The sequence below is a fragment of the Raphanus sativus genome, chromosome 5 (genome assembly GCF_000801105.2).
Source record: "Raphanus sativus cultivar WK10039 chromosome 5, ASM80110v3, whole genome shotgun sequence".
NCBI classification, from domain to species: Eukaryota; Viridiplantae; Streptophyta; class Magnoliopsida; order Brassicales; family Brassicaceae; genus Raphanus; species Raphanus sativus.
In genome coordinates, this window is record NC_079515.1 from 21,706,068 (window position 1) to 21,726,751 (window position 20,684).

At 35.7% G+C, this 20,684-nt stretch overlaps 3 protein-coding genes, 1 long non-coding RNA gene and 1 other non-coding gene across 7 annotated transcripts; 4 read left to right on the forward strand and 1 right to left on the reverse strand.

Moving 5' to 3' along the window:
- Nucleotides 1–423: 423 nt before the first annotated feature.
- LOC108856321 (uncharacterized) lies at nucleotides 424–3,297 on the forward strand. Of its 2 annotated transcripts, XM_018630095.2 has the most exons (10): nucleotides 424–837; nucleotides 1,229–1,339; nucleotides 1,406–1,502; nucleotides 1,578–1,692; nucleotides 1,784–1,908; nucleotides 2,004–2,085; nucleotides 2,160–2,271; nucleotides 2,347–2,504; nucleotides 2,576–2,696; nucleotides 2,768–3,297. In XM_018630095.2, exons 1-10 carry the CDS (start codon nucleotides 604–606, stop codon nucleotides 3,119–3,121), a joined length of 1,509 nt encoding a protein of 502 aa, XP_018485597.1. In that variant the 5' UTR covers nucleotides 424–603; the 3' UTR covers nucleotides 3,122–3,297. The 2 variants fall into 2 exon arrangements, with proteins under 2 accessions (XP_018485597.1, XP_018485596.1); XM_018630094.2 differs by having other exon boundaries at nucleotides 1,229–1,502.
- A 4,751-nt stretch (nucleotides 3,298–8,048) lies between these two features.
- Nucleotides 8,049–9,756, forward strand: LOC108862465 (uncharacterized). Of its 2 annotated transcripts, XR_001951003.2 has the most exons (3): nucleotides 8,049–8,802; nucleotides 9,083–9,196; nucleotides 9,560–9,756. It is a non-coding gene; the product is annotated as an uncharacterized LOC108862465 (long non-coding RNA). The 2 variants fall into 2 exon arrangements; XR_001951002.2 differs by lacking the exon at nucleotides 9,560–9,756 and having other exon boundaries at nucleotides 9,083–9,318.
- Nucleotides 9,757–9,864: 108 nt separating this feature from the next.
- LOC108862463 (protein SEMI-ROLLED LEAF 2) lies at nucleotides 9,865–15,598 on the reverse strand. Its single transcript, XM_018636603.2, has 20 exons — nucleotides 15,441–15,598; nucleotides 15,125–15,335; nucleotides 14,733–14,807; nucleotides 14,510–14,625; nucleotides 14,298–14,412; nucleotides 14,079–14,207; nucleotides 13,962–14,009; nucleotides 13,763–13,881; nucleotides 13,473–13,669; nucleotides 13,096–13,385; nucleotides 12,808–12,957; nucleotides 12,414–12,719; nucleotides 12,174–12,323; nucleotides 11,985–12,060; nucleotides 11,772–11,899; nucleotides 11,496–11,699; nucleotides 11,239–11,379; nucleotides 11,045–11,161; nucleotides 10,487–10,690; nucleotides 9,865–10,395 (listed from the first exon to the last, which is right to left on the reverse strand). Exons 2-20 carry the CDS (start codon nucleotides 15,257–15,259, stop codon nucleotides 10,237–10,239), a joined length of 2,859 nt encoding a protein of 952 aa, XP_018492105.1. The 5' UTR covers nucleotides 15,260–15,335; nucleotides 15,441–15,598; the 3' UTR covers nucleotides 9,865–10,236.
- Nucleotides 15,599–15,926: 328 nt separating this feature from the next.
- TRNAT-UGU (transfer RNA threonine (anticodon UGU)) lies at nucleotides 15,927–15,998 on the forward strand. The gene has a single exon. It is a non-coding gene; the product is annotated as a tRNA-Thr (tRNA).
- Nucleotides 15,999–17,195: 1,197 nt separating this feature from the next.
- LOC108860695 (calmodulin-like protein 7) lies at nucleotides 17,196–17,951 on the forward strand. The gene has a single exon (XM_018634553.2). It carries the CDS (start codon nucleotides 17,485–17,487, stop codon nucleotides 17,938–17,940), a length of 456 nt encoding a protein of 151 aa, XP_018490055.1. The 5' UTR covers nucleotides 17,196–17,484; the 3' UTR covers nucleotides 17,941–17,951.
- The last annotated feature ends 2,733 nt before the right edge of the window (nucleotides 17,952–20,684 follow it).

A 20,684-nucleotide genomic window follows, 5' to 3' on the forward strand; every position in this document is an offset into this window, starting at 1 on the left:
TATATAAGTATATAATTCTTTTTCAGATACATTTTGATATCTAAAATACTTCGGTTCGAATTGGTTATGGTTTCAGTTGTCTAAATGTCAAAATTTTGAATAATTTGGATATTTAATCAATTTTGGTTCGGGTTTGGTATTATTTTTTCGGATCATGATCGGTTCGGTTCTTCAGATTTGAATTTTTTATCCAGCTTTAATATTGATATAAAAATAAATAGCAATATATTTTTCAAATATACACCCGCACGGGTGCGCGGATTTCATTTAAAAAAAAAGCTTAGATTCTCAAAATTGGCTTCGAATCTATTATCAAAAAGGGCTTCGATTGTGTAATTATATTCAGCCCATGTCTACCAAACAACAATGGCCCATCTAATATAATCTATTTGTTTTCTTAAAAAAAAAAAAAAAAACCAAAATCGACGATTTACTCCATCGTTTCTCTTCCTCTTCCCCATCTCTCCCAAAACTCCAGAGTAATGAAACTTCAATGGTCTCCCATAAATCCTCGATTCAAGATTCCCACTGACCGTCCACATCCCTCCTCCAGCTCGATGATATCATCAACCCCTCTTCAGAAAGCCCTATTTACTCACTCAAATGAAACCCTATTTATACACCATTACCTTCACTCTTTCCTCCATGGCAAACAAGACGAAAATCCTCACCGGCGACGGCGAAGATTCTGCTCCTCTTCTCTTCCGACAAGTATCACCTGGACCAGGAGATTCCACCTTGCAGTTTAGGCTTATTCATTTCTGGGTAGCTCGCAAGAATGTCAAAGGAGGACCAGGCATCCTTTTTGGGATCGAGATGCTTATGATCGATGAAGAGGTATGTATGTCTTCCTGTCTAATTCTTCATGTCGTTGTCAACTTCTGAGAGACACAACACACAAAAGTATATTAGCAGTCTCTTGCAAAAAAAAAAACTTAATTTATCGAGAGTGATGTGCTAGAAATTGGATGATTTTTAAAAACATATCTGCGATAATTACTGTAACTGAACTGTTGAAAAAAAACATTCATCTATCTTTTTGATAGGAGTAGTCGACAGTGGTGTGAAAAAATTTGGATTATTAAAAACAAAACTTCGACTCTTACCACAACTTAACTGTTAATTTCTTGCCCCTGATACATATATTTATTGCATCGCTTATAACTCATCTTTGTCCTTTTATATAGTAGTGATTCAACTGAATTAATATTTTCTCTCTCTTCTCTAGGGTACTCTGGCTCAGGGGTTCATCGCTCAGAACCGTCGCAACAAATATGAAAAAGAGCTCGAGCGTGGGAGCATCTACACTCTGACAAACTTCTTTGCTTCCAACAGCAAGGTGATGTTCCATGTAGCTGATCAGAAGCTCGTAATTTGCATCTCACACAGCTCTGTCCTCTCGAAGGTTCAAGAAAACATTCAACGCATTTTAACTGACCGCTTCAGCATCCATTCCTTTGGAGATTTTGAGGCCAACTGCGATCTTAGAGGGGATCTTCATGGTAAGTTTTCGATGACTTCTTATCAAGTTTTTTTGGATTTTCAGTAACTATGCGTCGTGTGACTCTGTGTTGCAGATGTTGTTGGTCACCTTAAGTTGGTTGATGGCCAGCCTCTCAATCAGCGTCCGGTTCTATGCACCAAGGATGACACAACTTCTCGGAGCATTACGGTTCATTTGCAGCTTAAAGAGTAATAAGTCTTTCTTGTTAACCCAATGAATATATTGCTTCGTTATTTATGATCCTTTCACCTTTAATTTTTTCTATTTAAAAAACTGCAGTGGTCCAGTAATGAATGTCTACCTATGGGACGATGCTGCGGAAAAATTCCGCCTCAAGTTTGATGCTTGTGCAGCCACCCCAACTGTTCTCTTGGTCACAACGGTCAACCCTAAAAGACTCGGTGGTAATAAGAACTCTCCACCACACTCACATCTCAGTAACATAAACCTTACACCAACTGCTTCTGTATAATTTTCTCATGTGTACACCAATTGACAGGGAAATTGTGCCTAAGCTCCATGTCCTCATCCAGAGTTTTTTTGGACGAAGAGGTTGACCCCACCAAAGAGTACTTGAACTGGTTAGTGTTTTTGTTTTTTGTTTTCTATAATTTAACAACATTAATCAGCGCCTGATTTAAAATTCTTATTCAAGGTTGACTATGAACCCATCTGCAACTTCTCCGGTGAACCCTGTTGAGGTGGTTAAAGCTGAGATGCTCACTATAAGTGAGATTGCTGCCTTCGTCAAGCGTGAGCCTGCTAAGGTAATCCCATTTGGTTATGAAAATCAAAAACTTCTGTGAGTTTATTTGCTGACGACCCGTGGCATGTGATATCAGATTGCCTACTTTGACTGCATTGCAACAATTGATGATGTCAAGCTTGGCACTGAGTGGTATTACATTGCTTGCAAGGATTGTCGGACAAAGTTAAACCGTGGGCCTACTACACTGATTTGTCCAAAATGCTGCAATGAAAATGCTACTGCAGTAGCCAAGTAAGATTCTCCCTTTCAAAAATATATGGATTCCACAAAGTATATACTAATAATCAGTTGCACTTAAACAGCTACCGCGTGGAGATGTCTGTGTATGATAATGAGGAGCAGTGCACTTTCATCATTCTTGGAGATGCTGGGAAGGAGCTCACTGGCAGAAAAGCAACAGAGTTGATCGACACTTACGTTGAGGTTAGTGTTATTCTACTACATCCTTTGCATTATAATAGCTACCAAGTCTAAAATGGATGCTGATATAATAGGAAAATGGTGGTGATTGGGCTGAGCTTGAGGTTCCACTGCCACAATGTTTCATTGATACCATAGGAGAGACAAAGAAATTCAGGATCAAGGTGGCGCCCTACAATTTCAAATCTGCAAGACTTTCCTTCACCGCTACTAGAATTGTCTCGGCTGCAGTTTTACCACCAAAGAATCCCCCACTCAACATGCCAGCTATTCCTTTTTCCACAACCCAAGATGACCGTGCAGCAACTGAAGTGGAAAGCCCAGTCGTGGCTGAGAGCAGTGGAGGTGGATCTCCCTATGCAAACAATGATCCAATTTCAGCCTCTGACGACCAGAAGAAACAAAAGCGTATGAAGCGTAGTGGCTAGATCACACTGCACTCATGTCACTCCATCAATAGCTGGTACAGTCTGCCCAGTCAGTATGCTTCTCTAATAACAGTCTTTTTTTTTTCCTTGGTCGTTTACTCTTCTTCTTGCTAAGACAGTATGTTATTGAAAACAATATGGTTATGGTTTTCCTTTTAAAGTTGTTTGGTTTTGCATTCCGAGTGTTGGTTATGAAGTTTATAATATTTTATGGCCAGATGTTAATTATTTTAGTTAAAATAGGAAACCATTATTATGCATGCAGTCGAATTGACCATCAAATCGATGCGCCCATTGCAAATCATACCACACGTTTTCTTCAAATTTAAATGGCCCCACATTAATATTCTTCTTGCTGGTCAACCAATTAAAGAAAAGGAAATTGTCATATTTGATTCCACAAAGGGAAATTGGATTCCATATACATATAAACACCAAAAATCAAGTTTATAACCATAACAACATTTTGGTTATCATATTCTTTGTATAATATGTACAATGACAAAAGTTATCCTTCATTCCCTGTTCATTCTCATTCTCACTTTTATCTTTTATCTCCTTTTCTTGAGACTATTTTTTATTTACCAAATTTTCTGTTTTATTCCATGATTATTTGCAGGTTTTACGAAGTTTTTAGAAAATAAATTCTCCAGACACTGTATAACCATCATCAAATCCAATAACTGATGGGCTTATCACTTTTATTCATTTTTTTGGTTTTATGATTTTGCTAATTTTCTGTATATGTGGATTACGATTCAGAGAACATATCGAACTGTTAGAGAAGATAAACAGTGTAAGGTACTTTGTACTATTCTATTTTATAAACATATAATAGACATGGTTTTTTACTGTTTCAAGAAAATATGAATTTGATGGTGTGTTTGTTTAGTTGATGGTGCTTCATTATAAAGTTTTATGTGTCAAAACTTTATATCTAATGTAAACACTTTTTTTCATGAACACTATATTTCAATGAAGAATATGTACAAAATTTTGCAACACTGCTTGTGAATACTATACTATCTATTTTATTATCTAAGAATAGTGTAGTCATCCTCTTCCTCTTCCCCATCCCCATCCCCTACCTCTCCTCCTCTCCCCTACTCCTCCTCCTCCCCTCCTTCTCCCCTCCTGTCCTCCTCCTTTATCGTGGCAAAACATCACTATCACACTTTCTTAACCAATAAATGATTTACATTGTGATGTTTCTATGTATCAAGTTCTCTATATTATTTATAGATATAGTATAGTATAATATGTTAGTTATGCATAATACGTTAAACACATAAGAATTATGTTTAGTACAGAGGAAAGATGCATGTGTACTTTATATATCTTTCGTTCGGTTCATCTTTTTTCTTCTCTTCATCTTCTTTTTAATCTCTCTCTTCTTTCTCTTTCTCTTTCTCTTTCTCTTATTTTTCTTCCTTGTGATGTATTGTTGGTGTAAATAGATTGTGTTGTACTATTCTATTTGATAACATAGAATAGAAACAATTTTTTAATGTTTTCTCCTCCTTCCCCTCTTTTGCAGCGCCCCTCCCTCTCCTTCTCATTTGTCGTGGCAAGGCATCATTGTCATTTTTTCTTAATCTATAACCGATTTACATCGTGATGTTTCTATATATTAAGTTGTCTATACTATTTATTTACTATATATAGTATAGTATAAATAACTATTTCAATTTGCACTGAATTGAATTTAGAGTTTAGGATTTGGGTTTATGGTATATGATTTAGGTTTAGGGTTTAAGGTTTGGGTTTAGGATTTAGGATTTGAGTTTAGAGTTTGGGTTTAGGGTAACTGGTTTGGGTTTAGGGTTTAGAATTTAGGTTTAGGGTTTAGGATTTGGGTTTATGGTATATGGTTTGAGTTTAGGGTTTAAGGTTTGGGTTTAAGATTTAGGATTTGGGTTTGGAGTTTATAGTTTGGGTTTAGGGTATATGGTTTGGGTTTAGGGTTTGGGTTTAGGGTTTAGAGTTTAAAATTTAGTTTAGAGTATATAGATTTGTGTTTATTTGTTTGTTTTTGCCTAAATTATATGATATTTAATTTATGATATAATGACTTGTTTAGGATATATGATTTAGGTTTAAGGAATTAGGATTTTGGGTTTAGAGTTTGGGTTTAGGGTATATGGTTTTTGTTTAGGGTTTAGGGTTTGAGTTTAGGGAACTAGGACTTGAGTTTAGAGTTTGGATGTATCGAGTATTCCATACCATAATATATATAGTATAGTCACGTAATTGATGAAACCCAATCTCATAACTAGTTAACTTCTTTTGCGAGACTAACTATATTATATCGTGTATGGTATAGTATCACAGTTTTCGTATTAGAATATCAATATCATGCTCATGCGCCATAAATGAGAATTTGGTCATATTTGTGTACAAATTGTCTCATCTGCTAATTTTAACTGTAGCATGGCTATATCTTTCATTTTTTTCTGCTATGAATCTAGAGCAAAATCACCCTTCCACAAACGGCGACTGCATTCATCTATTATATTAAAACAGAAGTCACAACCTTGATTCATGTGTAATATTTTAAAAAATAGACCCTTAACTAGAAATGACTTACCATTCATTAATTATTAAACATATGGTTCAATAATATATCGTTTCTAATCTATTAATCTTAAAAATCAGGATTGGTTAACATACACATATTCTAACACTTTAATCATAATATATTTTGATATCTTTTCATTTAAAATTTAAATATATATATTTTAAATTTCGAAAAATCTATTAAAAAGATCTTAATTTTCAAAATTATATATAAATTTTTTAACTAATTCTGAAATTAGTTTTGAAATATTATTATACATTAATATATTTAGTTGTCTTTTATAAAATGAAAAATAAAATATTATATCTTATTTTTATCTATTATATAATCACAATCAATCATGTTAATTTTTTATCATATTGAACTTAATATGATAAAAGTATATTAAATTGATAAATATTTAATTTTTATTTTTATAAAAATAAAATATTTATCTTAAAATATAATATGATGACAAAGCGACCTAACATTAACAGACTATATACTACATGTATAAAAATTAACATATTTTTCACTTTGTAAATATAATAATATATTGTGTAAAATGAATAAACATAGAAAATACTGTTAAAAAGAAATTCAGTTTTGAAAGACGGATAAAAATTTAACACAAATTAAATAAAAAATAATTGTCAAATATATTTTTCTTGCACATATTAATAACTAAATGTAAATACCATAAAATAAATATATAATAAGAAGCAAAAATACGTACAATAGTTTAAGCAGTTGATTATTTACAACATACAAACTATATACTATTTTATTTGAAATAGCTTTATAAATATTTAAATATATGATTAAAACTTAAAATGTGTACTACTAATGATCTAAATAAATATATATACATATAAAACTGAAAATAAAACCCGCACGGTTGTGCGAATCGAAATCTAGTTGAGAATTAAATCAAATACTAGATGAAGCGCGGATTTAGGGGCCTATGTATTTGCATGACCCCTGCGGAGGAACCCCTATCCCGGAGCCAATCCCCTATTGGTCCTGCCACCACGCCGCAGAACGAGAGCTCGTGTGGAACCTTTTCTTTCTGGCGTAACAGCGGTGGAACGTAACAAAAGATTACGGTCGCCTAACATTAACATAAGGGCGGGGGGGGGTACGGTAAACTCGGCCAAAATATGACACCCGAAGGGCCCGAACGCACAATCCTATCCCATCCGAGTCCGAGTTTACCCCTTGCACTGCGGACAGCCTTCCTTTATTTTTTTCTAAATTGACAAATATTTAGTAAATTTCATATTTTCATATATTTGTTTTTTTTATAAAAGACTTAAGCTTTTTATCTTTTTATCGTGTTTCATTTTAAATGAGTATAAGCCTGAGTAAAATATTCGGATCCGAAAAAACAATTCGAAACCGACCCGAAAATCAGGATCCCGAACCCGATTAGACCCGGGGTAGATATTCGAATGAGTTCTAAATTGCTGTAGCCGAAGAACCGGTCCCAAATCCGCCTCGAATCGAGAACCGAATGAATATCCGAAGATATCCGAAATGTGAATATATATCTTAAAATATATGTTTTAATTATATTTATAATTATTTTAATATTTTTAAATTAATATTATAAGTTAACCATAGTAGTTATTTTCGGTATTTTTGAATATTTTTTGGGTAAAATATGATAGTTTGGATAAAAGTTTACCCAAAAAACTGTATAGAATGGATATTTTTGGTTACTTTTGGTTACTTTTGAGTAATTTGGATACAAAAATTTGAACCGAATCGGATACTTTGGTTACTTTGAGTAAAATAACCGAACCCGCTTTAGATACTTTGGTTATCTGGTTATTTTTCAGATTCTTATGCATGAGAACCGAACCCACCCGGACCCGGAAAGATCCGACTCGAATCCAACTCGAAATTTTATAATACCCGAATGGGATTTAATTTCAAAACCCAAAAAACCCTATACTCGAAAGAACCGATCCGTACCCGAATGGTATAACTCTGATAAATTAATTTTATGTGGTTAATTTTTTAAATAAAAAAGTATATACTTTTAATAAAGATTTATACTTTTCAATAAAAAATTCAAAATTTTTTTATGAATGCTTAAATCATGTTAAAAAAAACATAATAATTAAGTGATTAATTTTTGTTACTACACAAAATATTAAGAATGATTAAAAAGAAAAGGGCAGTGGGCTGATTTCTTAATCGGCCCAAGAAAGATCTGATGTAGGCAGTAGACTGGATAAAAAAAAATGATCCAATATAAATGTATTATTAATATTACTTAATTGTCTTTAATGAAATTAATGTTTGTTAAGAAAATAGTATTTTTATTAAAAAGCATAATAGGATCATGCTTTAATAGTATAGATATTCTGAAAGTTCTCTCTCCTCTTCTCCGTTCTCTCACTAATCTTTCACGGGGAAGGAGATGAGACTTCCGATTTTTGTTGTAAAAATCTTCGATCAAGTGATCGATTTTCACCTTCGCTAGGCGATTATCTCTTCGTTAGGCGACTTTTGTAGTGTTTTTTCTAGACAAATCAGTTATGTTTTTCAAGTCCTTTCTCGTTTCTGATTTGGCTTGAACCAATAAAGATCCCATCTTGTTTTGATCGGTGATTTCGATCTCCTCCTTCGCAAAGTTATTTAAAATTCTGTTTTGTTTGGGTTGGATCTTCTTCTTCGTTCGGTTATGCACATTTACTTTATTTATGGGTATTAATCTTTACTCTCACTAGATGTGAACCAATAGTCAGGCAATTGAGTAAAGTCTCCTAGACGTAAACTAATATGTGATTTGTAATTGATTTTGTTTGTCTTTTTAGAGGCTTAGTAGAGTTGACACCTTTTACGGTGGTTCAACAAAAGGCTTTCTCTTGAGTCAAACAAATCAGATTCGAGACTTATCAGCCGGTGTTGATAATCAATTCAGCAACGAACGGCGGCTTAGGCGAAGGATTGGAGCTAATCGTTACATCTGATATCGGACGGATAAGAAGCTTTAATCTAAAGGTGTCAGACAGAGAGATGAGGTTGAGAAGCAATTTCGTAGAGGTCTATGGTGGTTGAACGTCGGAGCAGTTGTGTTCTTACCGCTTCACGCATGACGGACGCATGTAAAGGTGTATGTGTCTCATGCGGCTCAGAAATTGAACACGTGTAGAAGCCAAAAGATCCTAGACGCTTCTTTTGGATTGTATTGTATTATCTTAACTAGTTGTTTTGTTCGCATTTACAAATTTAATAGTTTTTTTTTAAAATATAAACAAATATACTATAAATTCAAAAACTTTATAATAAATTTTCTCATGTTTTTTATATATTTAATAACTAACTAAATATTAAATTGATATTCAATACTTTTATTCTAATAAATTTTCTCATGTTTTTGTTTTTGCTTTAAGGTTGGGGATGTAGGCCCCATTCTTGATATGGTAGCGGTGGTTCTTGAGATGATATCTACTAATGTACTCGTTGCTAGGACCACAGCATCAGCCATTCTCCGTGCTGCACATTAGGTACTGCACATATAGTGTTATAATAGTAAGATAGCCAAAAAAAAGCAAAATATTCAATTATTTTTCATCCAAAAATTAAATTATCCGAATAATTTTTATTTAAAATACTTAAATCTATGAAATACCCTGTATTTAAATTATTCTGGTGGTTCTGATCTTTTGTTTAGAGACTCCAAAAGTGATTGATAGATAGGAGATTTTGAGATTGACATAACAGCCTATAGCTCGAAACCTGAAAAGGCTATGATAGATTTTTGTTTTTCAAGACTCTTTGAACGTAGTAAAAGTTATTTCCTTTCATCCAAATTGTTTCAATTGAGTTTTTTTTTTTTCTGAATGAATTCATTTGCGTCGTTAAACCAGTGATATATAGCAACCGGTTGTCCTAGCTGGCTAGTGGAGGTATTTGAAAGTGATAAAAGTTGATCTTCTGTTTTTAGAAATTTTTGTGTTGATTTAGGTTAAAAATCTCAGCCTATTTTTCGGTTCGCTGTGGTCGTGCTTTTCTTTCAAGCAAGGCTTGATGATATAAGGTAGAACTAGGATGTGTATTGGGTCTTGTACGAAACTCAGTTATGGTAATATATATTAATTCGATGAAGGAAAAAGAGTTGTTACTCTAGTGACCGAACACTTTATCAGTTTCAGAGCCAGAGCTAGCCAAGATAGAAACCATAAACAACAAGACTTTGTTTCAAACTCCAATTCGTACAAAACACACACACACACGCAGCTCACGACAAAAAAAGACAAACAATTAACAAAACTTCACATCAAAGTACAAAAGACAACGAAGAAGACAATTCAAGTTTCTGCACGACTTTACGCTGCTTCTGTTCTTGGTTACGCAAATGCTTTCCTTAATGATACAACATTTTTTGTTTCATCACAACATACAAATGGAATGAATCAATCACAGTTGCTTCCAAACAAGAGCCAAGATGTGACTATTTGAATTATATGAAGCACATGATTACACGTGATAATATATATATTACGCCGTGTGTGTATATATATATATATACGAATGCACCGGGGTTTTAACATCCAGCTGCTTTCAAGAATTTATCGTAGGGGCTTGAAGGAGGTAACCGAAAAGAGTTTTGTTCCGCTTCGAGTGAGCAGAACGAGTACTGGCCTTGAGGTTGGACTTGTGCCACAGTGAGTGCCTTCTGATCATCTTCATCAGCTTCTTCTGTCTGCAATAGCAGTAAACAAAAAGAAGTTTAAACTTGATGAGAGGACAATTAACTTTTAACAGAACAGAGAAACAAACTCTCTCTGCCTCACCTCCTTGAGAAGTAGGAGTTCCTCCTTTTCATCATCTTCTGAGAAAGTTATAGCTTTGGTTGATTGGGGTTTGAAACTTCGAAGCACAGACATCTTCTGCTGCTTGCCCGTCACAAGAGCTTCACACTGATTCATCATCTGGTCGTAAGGTACAGGAAGGGAGGAAACAGGGAGACTTGCAACTTGCCTAGCAGTTTCTGATACCTACACATCACCAATGAAACCAAAATTACATGAGAAAAGCGGATCACAAACCAAAACAAGACAAATTAGATATACAAATTATATTCAAATATTTTAATTTTCTAGGTTTAATTATGAAATTATTTTGATGAATTATAAAAAATTTAGATATACAAAGAAAAAAAAAATCAGAGAAAATTGTACATTTTCGCTTGATTTAACAGAATTAAACTGGTTTAGCATAGTTTGAACCGATTTGAGGTAAATAAATCGGATTTTAAGAAAATCGTTTCAGATATTAATCGATTTTCCGACTAAACCGATTTTTAGAACCTTGCAAAAATTAGTATGAAGTATTGAGTGTATGTATATTACCGATTCTAACAACTCGTTGATACTCAGAACATCTACAGGGTTAGTGTTAGTGGACAAGGACGTTCTGTGACTCCCACTAGCCCCCGGTGAAATTCCTTCTATTTCTGAAAGCTCATCCTGAAGAATAAAACGCAATTTCAGTTAAGGAACTCACACACACCTGAAAGCAAGTTTCTAATGTGAGTCACTTATACCTCTTCAAAAGCTGGAAGTTCTATTTGATTAAGAGGAGAACCAGGTCCTGGTGTATCCATGAACAATGGTGCCCCAAGCGGGTATGCATCATCTCGTGAAAAATCTGACTCAATTTCCTTTCTCAAATTTGATTGCTCCTCCTAAGACCATTACACACCAAAACACAGTATTAGGATATAAGATAAAACAAAATAACAAAAGTATCATACGAATGGATACACCATACACTATAATTTGAAACTAGAGAAGTAAGTACCTCGGATAATGTCTGGAATCTCGATGTGAAATGACTGATAACGATTTCCTTAAGGCGACTATCATTTGTGGCAATCTCTGACGAGTTGAGGGGAGAACTATCATCTTTCTCAGATCCATATGCTACCACTTCTTCTTCACGTGGAAATCCAGAACAACCAGCACGCAGTCTGATATCTCCTTCCAGTACAAGATAAGGATCAACCTATTCAGTACATACAGATTAGATGACAGCTGAGCATCCAACAGATGTAATATTTAGCAAAAAAAAACTAACCATTTGGCTAGTTAAAGACTCTTTGACAACTGGAATTAGCTCCGGTATACTAGAAATATTGGCACTGAAAATGAGTAAATACGATGCAAACGTGAAGATTGATCTTCTACGAGAGAGCTGCAACCCTCCTTTAAGAATCATATACCAAAAAAATATACTGTCAGAGTTGCATTGTATCTAAAGCCAAACACAAAGTAGTCTTTTAACTTTTACCATCTTGATTCAATGAGAGATTCCGAAGCGAGAACGCAAGCTGAAAACACCGCACCAGAGCCATATGATTTGATTTCTGCCATTAGCATTCACCAAATCAGAGAAAATAACTACAAAATTCTCTCAGAATCCATGAAGTAACCAAAGTTCTTTTTTTTTAACTTAAGCATAAGATAAGCGTGGGCTAACCTTTGCTAGTGAAAACAAAAGAGTGGTATTAAACGTGATAGCCATTGCCTCAAAATTTGCAGGGGTGTTCTCGGTAGAAGTTGCTTGGATCCATAGTGATGTAAGGAGCATATTTACTTGGTGACTACTCAGTCGAAGTGAACATAACGACTGTAAAAACCATGAACATCACACTATCTCAATTAAACATCATAGGCGGAGGAAGGCCAAGCAAAACACACGTTTAGAAAAAACTCATACCTTTATAGCACCATCCTTTAAGCTATCCAAGGACTGACAACTAAGACCACTTGGATGAGAAATGTGGTTTACATCTTTACGCAGATCATTGTCTAAGATTTCCTCAACTTTATCTCTCTCTTCCTCCTGTAAACTGATACTCTGGCTCCTCACAGCATCTGAGGTTTCCTTATATTGGTCTGACCAAGGCAAAAGAAGAGTTCGAAGAAGCAGGACGGAGAATATATTGTGTGCATCAACTCTAGTTTCATAATCTGTGTGGGACATGGCAAGGAGAAGTTGGTGAAACAAGGCATCAGGGAATACCTGATATCAGACCACAGTAAATAAATCCGTTAAAACAGAAGATAGTCAAATACAAAATAAAAGTTGCAAGTAGTAAGAAAAATCTCACTTTCTTGTGGTAAGAAACATTTGGGACCACCGATACTATATGTGCAGCACGGAGAATGGCTGATGCTGTGGTCCTAGCAACTAGTACATTATTAGATACCATTTCAAGAATCACCGCTACCATATCAAGAATGGGCCCTACATCTCCAACCTTAAAGCAAAACAAAAACAAAATTACAATGTTCAAAAATATTTAGGCAGACAAAAATACACAAGATGATATTTAGCAGTATTTGTGAAGAGGGTAGGATCAAAACCACAAAGAAAAAAGGAAAGCAGCAAAACTAACCTTATTTGAGAGCTCAGCGATGCACTTATCTAAAGCTTGCTGCAAGTCACAGTTCTGCTTAGATACATCAGCAGACAGATCTGACTCAGCTGCATTCTGCAGGCATTTCCGCAAGTGTTTAATCAAGTCGGCGATTACAGCAGTCATCGCTGCTGAAGTTTGCTGTTTAGCATGTAGCGCAAGGCATGTAGCTACATTAACCATGTTAACTTGAATCCCTAGTTGCTTCATCACATTCTTATGATCCAAGTGCTTGATCAAAGAAGATACCAGCACATGACAGTTTTCTCCTGCTTAAAAATACTCTTCTTTAATCAGTCGCCTCATAGACAAGATTAAGAAACAGGAAATTATAGCAATATTTTATCATCTCTGACCTGATTCTTCCAGACGAGACTGAAGAAACAACAAAACAGAAGAGGCAACGCCCTTCTCTGGAGACCAGTAATCTCCACTGTCAAAAGCATTCAAAAGAGGTTCCAGAACACGACGAACAGTTGTAGTTTCCTTTGCTAATTTGGCTATATTGCAAAGGCATACCATAGACCAGTACGAGGGGCTCTTCGAAATGTCCCTGAATGGATTTAACGAGAGAAAAAAAAATCAAATAACAAATATATATGATGATGCATTTCAAGTGACAATAAAGTTCTGAGAAAAGCCTTACATGTTTTCCAACTTAAAGTCAGTCACAGGATTTGGTTTGAAAGAAACCTTTTCACTCATGTTGGTATCTTCTTGGCCCTTCTCCAAGTCCATGTAGTTCTCCAGAATCACAGTAATAATCTATTTCAAGATGAAAAAAGAAGAAGTTAATAATATAACTACAACGCACCATCACTTGTATGGAAATAGACCTGACTCACCATATCCAAGTCCATTGATAGTTGGGCATGCTCACCAATAAAAGAAACCTGGCACATAACTATTGGTTAGTAGGATATGGTTTTGAGAGAGAAATGTACAAATCTAAAACACATTACCATGAATGCCAAAGCCTGCATTCCTGCAGACCTTAAACGGAGGGATCTCTCATCATCTCCCATTTCTTGAGCAAGTTGACAAAGCTTAGGGATTAGACCTTCTAAGTTGAACATGTGTGAATTCTCAGTCTGTATGTAAGCAAATGTGTTACCATATTATTATTATGTAGTCCGAGCTGGAAAAAGTAGCTTGCGAATTAACATGTAAACCATGCGTACCTGTAAGCTAATAAAGTCAACAAGGGTATTGCAACCCAAGATCTGCACTTCTTCATCTCTTGTTTGCTCCAAAAGAGTTCGGACAACACTTAGCAAACTACACGAAAACAGAGGCCTAGAAGGAAAAAAAGAAAATGTTCAATATCATATTAAAAAATAGTTATAAGGAAGCAGAAGATGCCAAGTTTATCCAGAAGAAAGCTACTACTTACATCTGCTCCTTACATGATGAAAGCAACTTCTTGTAAATGCACAAGACGACTTTAACTGATCCGATGTTTCCATGTCGCAACTCTTTGTAACATTTCTGCTCAAGGTACTCTGTAATCTGTCAAGCAAAGACTGCAACACATGAGAATAAAAACTGAGAGTGAAGTATGTGCGAGCAGCAGCTACACACAATAGGGAATAATAACAGAAACATGCAAGAACCACCTTTGGGATTCGTAAAGGGTTCCTTGACGCATACTCACAAAGCTTGCCAATTTTTCTATCATTTGGCTCAGCATCCTGCCAAACCACACAACATGGAAAAAGAAACATGTTAATTTAATCCGAATTTTAAAGTAAAAAAAAAAAGTCATTTTGCCAAAACTTCAACAAGACTACCCCTCTAAATAATCACTAAACAGAAAGGAAAAGAAAACACTTAACAATCTAGATCATCTCCATTAGCACCAAAAAAAAAGAAAAAAAAGAAACTATAAGAAGATTACTATAAAATTTAACAAGTATAAAACATCAACAAGACTAGATGATCTTCATTAGTACTAAGAAAATTGAAACTTTAACACAATTGACTGATATAAAAAAAAAGAGGGGTTGACCTGATTACGAGGAAAAATCTCAGCGAGCATCTTCTTGTAGCGTTTAACGGGATGCCTAGACCTAGCCCTCAAGGAAGGACAGAAGAAACAGAGGTTACCACAGGCGGGTAAAACCCGTCTGGACATAACCCCCATTGTCTTCTATATCCTCTTCTCCCCCCAGCAAGCAGCAAGCCGATTCTTATGTAAACCCTAATTCAGTATGCACACCCTGTAACAAAAGGGGAAAGATTTAAGAATTGGGATCATCAGAAAAGGAAACAAAAGAATTAATCAAAAAGAGAAAGAGAGAAAGATGTGGGATTGAAAAATTTACCGAGGAAGATGGGGGAGGAAGGCAGCTGGAGAGAATTGATAAAAATCTAATCCAGCTTTGCCCGCTTGGAGGTGGCATCGTGTTCTTCTCTCTCTCTCTCTCGTCTCTTTATCATTATTATTAATCGCATTATTTTAAAGTCTTTTACAACTTCTTTCTCTCTCTCTTTCCGCCATTAATGTCGGAAAGTGTCAGTCCGAAAAACAGTGTAATGTACGAAATTACCCTTTGAAATATCTTTGTCTTGATCAGACACAGCTTTTACTTGGTCCGAGCAATATACGTTCCGGGTTTGGAAGCTTCTTGTCGGCCCGTGCGCTAAGATACAACTACTGGGCTACGAGTATTGGCCCATTTAATTAATAACCACCACACTACAAATATCCTTTGTAACACAACACCTAAGTTTGATCTGATAGTTTGGGCAGGGAAACAAATTGAATTGCGACTACTTTTTTTCTTAAAGTTTACTAGAAAGGAACAAAAGCCCGTATAGCTCAGTGGTAGAGCGTCAGTCTTGTAAACTGAAGGTCCGTAGTTCGATCCTGCGTGTGGGCACTTTTTTTAATTCATGGTTTAAAATACTTATTTTCTTCTTTTTCTAGTAAAATGAAATTAAACAAACCTGGGAAAATTCCTTTTTCTCGTTTATGTTTTTCCATTAAGATCGAGCTATGGATTTTTTAACCAAAACAAAATCTTTTTGATACTTTCCTATTGTGGTTCACCACTCAATTGGTTATTGGTTTTTTTTTTTTGCTAGCTGTCTTTCTTCAAGAAAAATGTTAATTAAATGGAGTTCTAAATATAGTAAATTAATTGTTTGAAACTTTGAATACTGCTGAAATTGAAAATGTTTGGACCCAAACGTGCAGCCAATCTCCTCTAATATGGGGATGGTGCGATCCATACTTGCCGACCATTATTTACAATCTGTCTTACACTAAAACATATATTTGCTCATCTTATTTGAGAATAACTGAATTATTCTTGATTAATTGTAGTTGGCCTTTTTACTGTGGAACTTTTAATTGTGATAGGTCTAATTGTTTTTTTTTTGAATGAATGTTAAATTTATTTGATACAAAAAACGTTCTACAATGCAACTTCACTTCTACCATCTATTGGCTAAAAAACAGATTACATGTGGAAAATTTCTTTAACTTGTGTGATAAGCAAACCAAACAGACTTTGCTCGCTCGTATCTTTTTTTTCCTGTATTTTGAATTGTGGAGATACTGCTACTGTTACATTGATAAGAAAGCAAACACATATTGAATTGTGCTCATAATCATTGTTAACACTCAGATTTCTAGAATGTAAGTCATGTGGTTATGTCGTATTTAACTAAATTATCTCTCCTATAAAAAAAGTTGTCATGTATACCTTAACTAATAATTTTTTTTTTGTAACTGGCATTAACTAATAATATAACCATCTTTTTATTTTTTAAAAAATGTTTTAACTTGTAACCATGATATAATGTGTTTTCGTCTCAAAGTGGCACTTGCATTGTACGCATATATAGGGAGACATGGAGCCGATAATGTGAAAGTCTTTGAGAAAATTCTATCTTTAAAAGATACACAAATCTATTAGACTATATATTACTCCGCTTTCCCCGTATTGTTCCTTGCTCATTTGTTTGGAATCATATATTAGTATCTCTTTTTTTTTGTCCAAAATAAAATAAAATATTAGTATTTTTTTTTTATTGGGAATTCAATCAAATCATTACCAAACAAATAAGCAGAAAAAAGAAAAAAAATCGTATCCTTTTAAAGCCCCCGCAACATTTTCTCTCAAACAAGAATAACATCAACAAAATGACAAATCTTCCTTCCCTATCCTTTTTTTCTTTTTTTGAAACACAATCTTCCCTATCCCTTCCTATATATTTTTGCTAACTATAATGTATCTCGTTTCATCTCTTTGAGTGTTTCTTTAAATTCCGTCTAGATTTCTGAACTGTCTGCCGTAGCTAATCGGAGCTCTCACTATTCCCCTTTTTCTTCCACACGCAATCTATAACAGTAAAGAAGAAATGGATCCAACGGAGCTCAAACGCGTGTTCCAAATGTTTGACAAGAACGGTGACGGTTCAATTACGAACAAAGAGCTGAGCGAGACGTTACGAAGCCTAGGGATTCATATCTCCGACAAGGAGTTGACTCAAATGATGGAGAAGATTGACGTGAATGGTGATGGGTGCGTAGATATAGACGAGTTTGGGGAGCTTTACAAGACGATAATGGACGAGGAAGACGAAGAAGAAGAGGACATGAAGGAAGCTTTCAATGTGTTTGATCAGAACGGAGATGGGTTTATAACGGTAGATGAACTGAAGACGGTTTTGTCGTCCTTGGGGCTCAAGCAAGGTAAGACATTGGACGATTGTAAAAAGATGATTAAGAAAGTGGATGTTGATGGTGATGGTAGGGTCAATTACAAGGAGTTTAGACAAATGATGAAAGGTGGTGGTTTTAGCGCTTTGAACTAATGTTTTTTTGTGTGTAAATGTTTCATTTCTTCTTACTTAAATTCTATTTATAAATATGAAAAGCACAAAAAACACAATGTCCATGTTTATCAGTTTATCACTACAAGAATACAGCTCAAGTCCGACAAATCGACAATAGTTGATGCCGCTGGCGGCTAGGCCTTCACGGCGTCTTGGATTTGTGGGCAACCCTTAAAAGAATATGGGAATATCATTCGCAAGATCTGGTCAATATTTTTTGTTAAAATTTAACAGCCATAATCGTTGGGAAGTTGTAACTAGTTTTCTTTGTCTGACTGTATGGTACAACTAGCGTAAAATGAAAAAGGTGAAAAATATTTTCAGCTGGTTTACTCTGGAAATGAGAATAAATGACGGTTGTGATTGGTAAAAATAAGTGGAAAGTTGAGTAAATAAAATGGTGGAAATCAGCGAGAAACAAGATGCATGGTTAAATCAGCGAGAAATCATTTAACAAAAAGTTTTCAAAAAAGCAAAACTCTCTCTCCTTGTGATATTTATTTCTCCGCCTCCCTTACTGTCTAGACCTGGAACTGCTCCGGTGACCGGCACATGGCGGCTCCGTTAGCGCCATCGCCGGTCAGATCTGTCACGGTTTCTTTTCCTTTTTGTTCTGCACTTTTTATTTGTCTGTTTTGTGGAGATTTCGTGGTTGATGAGGTTGAGAGTTTGCGGCTTAGAGTTGTTCGTCGCGTTTCCCATGGGTCCATGGTATGCTGAAGCCTCTGTTCTAAAGTTTGTTTATGCAGTGCTGGCTGTGGTTGGTTTTGGCTGCACATGTTCGATCAAGTCTAGATCCGACTTTTATCGGGTTGCAGGCTCAAATCAATCTTTTCTTACCGAAATCTTTTCTTTTATTATTATGGAATTTGGTGTAGAGAGTTTCATCGCTTTGGTTTACTTAGTGGAATGGTCATGGAGGGTTTATGACAAATCTTGTATAATATCAAAAGTAAGATGTCTTTTATTGATGAGAGAGCTTGGTTTATATACCCAGCTAAGTACAACTACAATAGGAAATTGATAAAGACAAACTAGAATAGGAAAATCTATGAAAACCTTATCTAAACATGATCTTGTATAATTCCTAAGTCATATAGGAATTATACTCCAATACCTCCCCTCAAGTTGGAGCATGAATATTGTTAATGCCCAACTTGAGAAGAAAGGCATCAAACTCTCGATGTCCAAGAGCCTTGGTAAGAATGTCTGCAAGTTGGTTTTGAGAAGACACATGAGTAGTGGCGATAACTCCTTTGACGATCTCTTTTCGTACAAATTGACAAATGATGCCCATATGTTTGGTTTGCTCATGTAAAACGGGGTTGGCACTGATGTGTAAAGCTGACTTGTTGTCGCAACAGACAGTCATTGGCGCGTCGTGAGTGATCCTGAACTCGGACAGAAGACCCTTGATCCAAATGAGCTCCTTTGTGATTGCTTTCATTGCACGAAACTCTGCTTCTGTGGAGGACAAAGATACTGCATTTTGTTTCTTCGTTTTCCAACAGATAGGTGACGAACCAAACTGAACAATCCATCCAGTAAGTGATTGACGAGTTGAGGAGCATGCGCTCCAATCAGCATCACACCAACCAGTTATATGAAGATTTGTGTTAGCTCTAAAGAGAACCCCCTGCCCAATAGTACCTTTCAAGTACCAGACCGTTTTTACTGCTGCTAGCCAATGTTCTTCTCTAGGTTTCTGCATAAATTGTGATAAAATGTGAACAGAGTAAGCGAGGTCTGGTTGTGTTGCAAGGAGATAGATCAGACGTCCAACAAGTCGGCGATAACGTTCAGGATCAGGTAACAAGTCCCCTTGAGCACGTCCTAGAGTATGATTTTGATCCATTGGTGATCCCGCAGGTCGACATCCGAGCAGCCCACACTCTGTAACTATATCCAAAGTGTACTTTCGCTGGCATAAATAAATTCCCTGAGGACTCCTAGCAACTTCTAAGCCAAGAAAATACTTAAGAGGACCAAGGTTCTTCATGTAAAAACATGTAGAAAGGTAAGCTTTGAAGGATTCAATCGCAGCACTGGAATCACCGGAGATGATCAAGTCGTCAACGTACACTAGAATTCGAAGCGAGATTCCGTTCTTTGAATAAACGAAGAGAGAGTGATCGGAATATGTTTGTTCAAAGCAATACTTGAGGAGAGCATCCACCACTTTAGCAAACCAACACCGAGGTGCTTGCTTAAGACCATAGAGTGACTTGCAGTGGCGGCAAACACGAGTATCATCTGAATTTTAGAATCCCGGAGGCAGCTTCATATATACTTCTTCTTGGAGATCACCATGTAAGAATGCATTATGTACATCCATCTGATGAATCTCATGATTCTTCTTTGCCGCAATATCCAAAAATAGTCGAACTGTTGTCATCTTTGCCACCGGAGAAAACGTTTCCGTGTAATCCAAGCCTTCTTTTTGATTATTATCTAAGACTACTAAGCGAGCTTTATAACGCTCAATAGTCCCATCAGAACGAAGCTTAATCGTATAAACCCATTTACAGCCGAGAGCTCTTTTTCCAGGAGGAAGTTCTTGAAGATCCCAAGTGTGGTTTCTCTCAAGAGCCTCTATTTCAGCCTTCATAGCATCGCGCCAGACCTTAGACTGCATAGCTTGCTTGAAATATTTTGGTTCAATGTTGGTTGATAAGGCGATGATGTAGCTGCGATGGTTAGGAGATATACAATCATAAACTAAG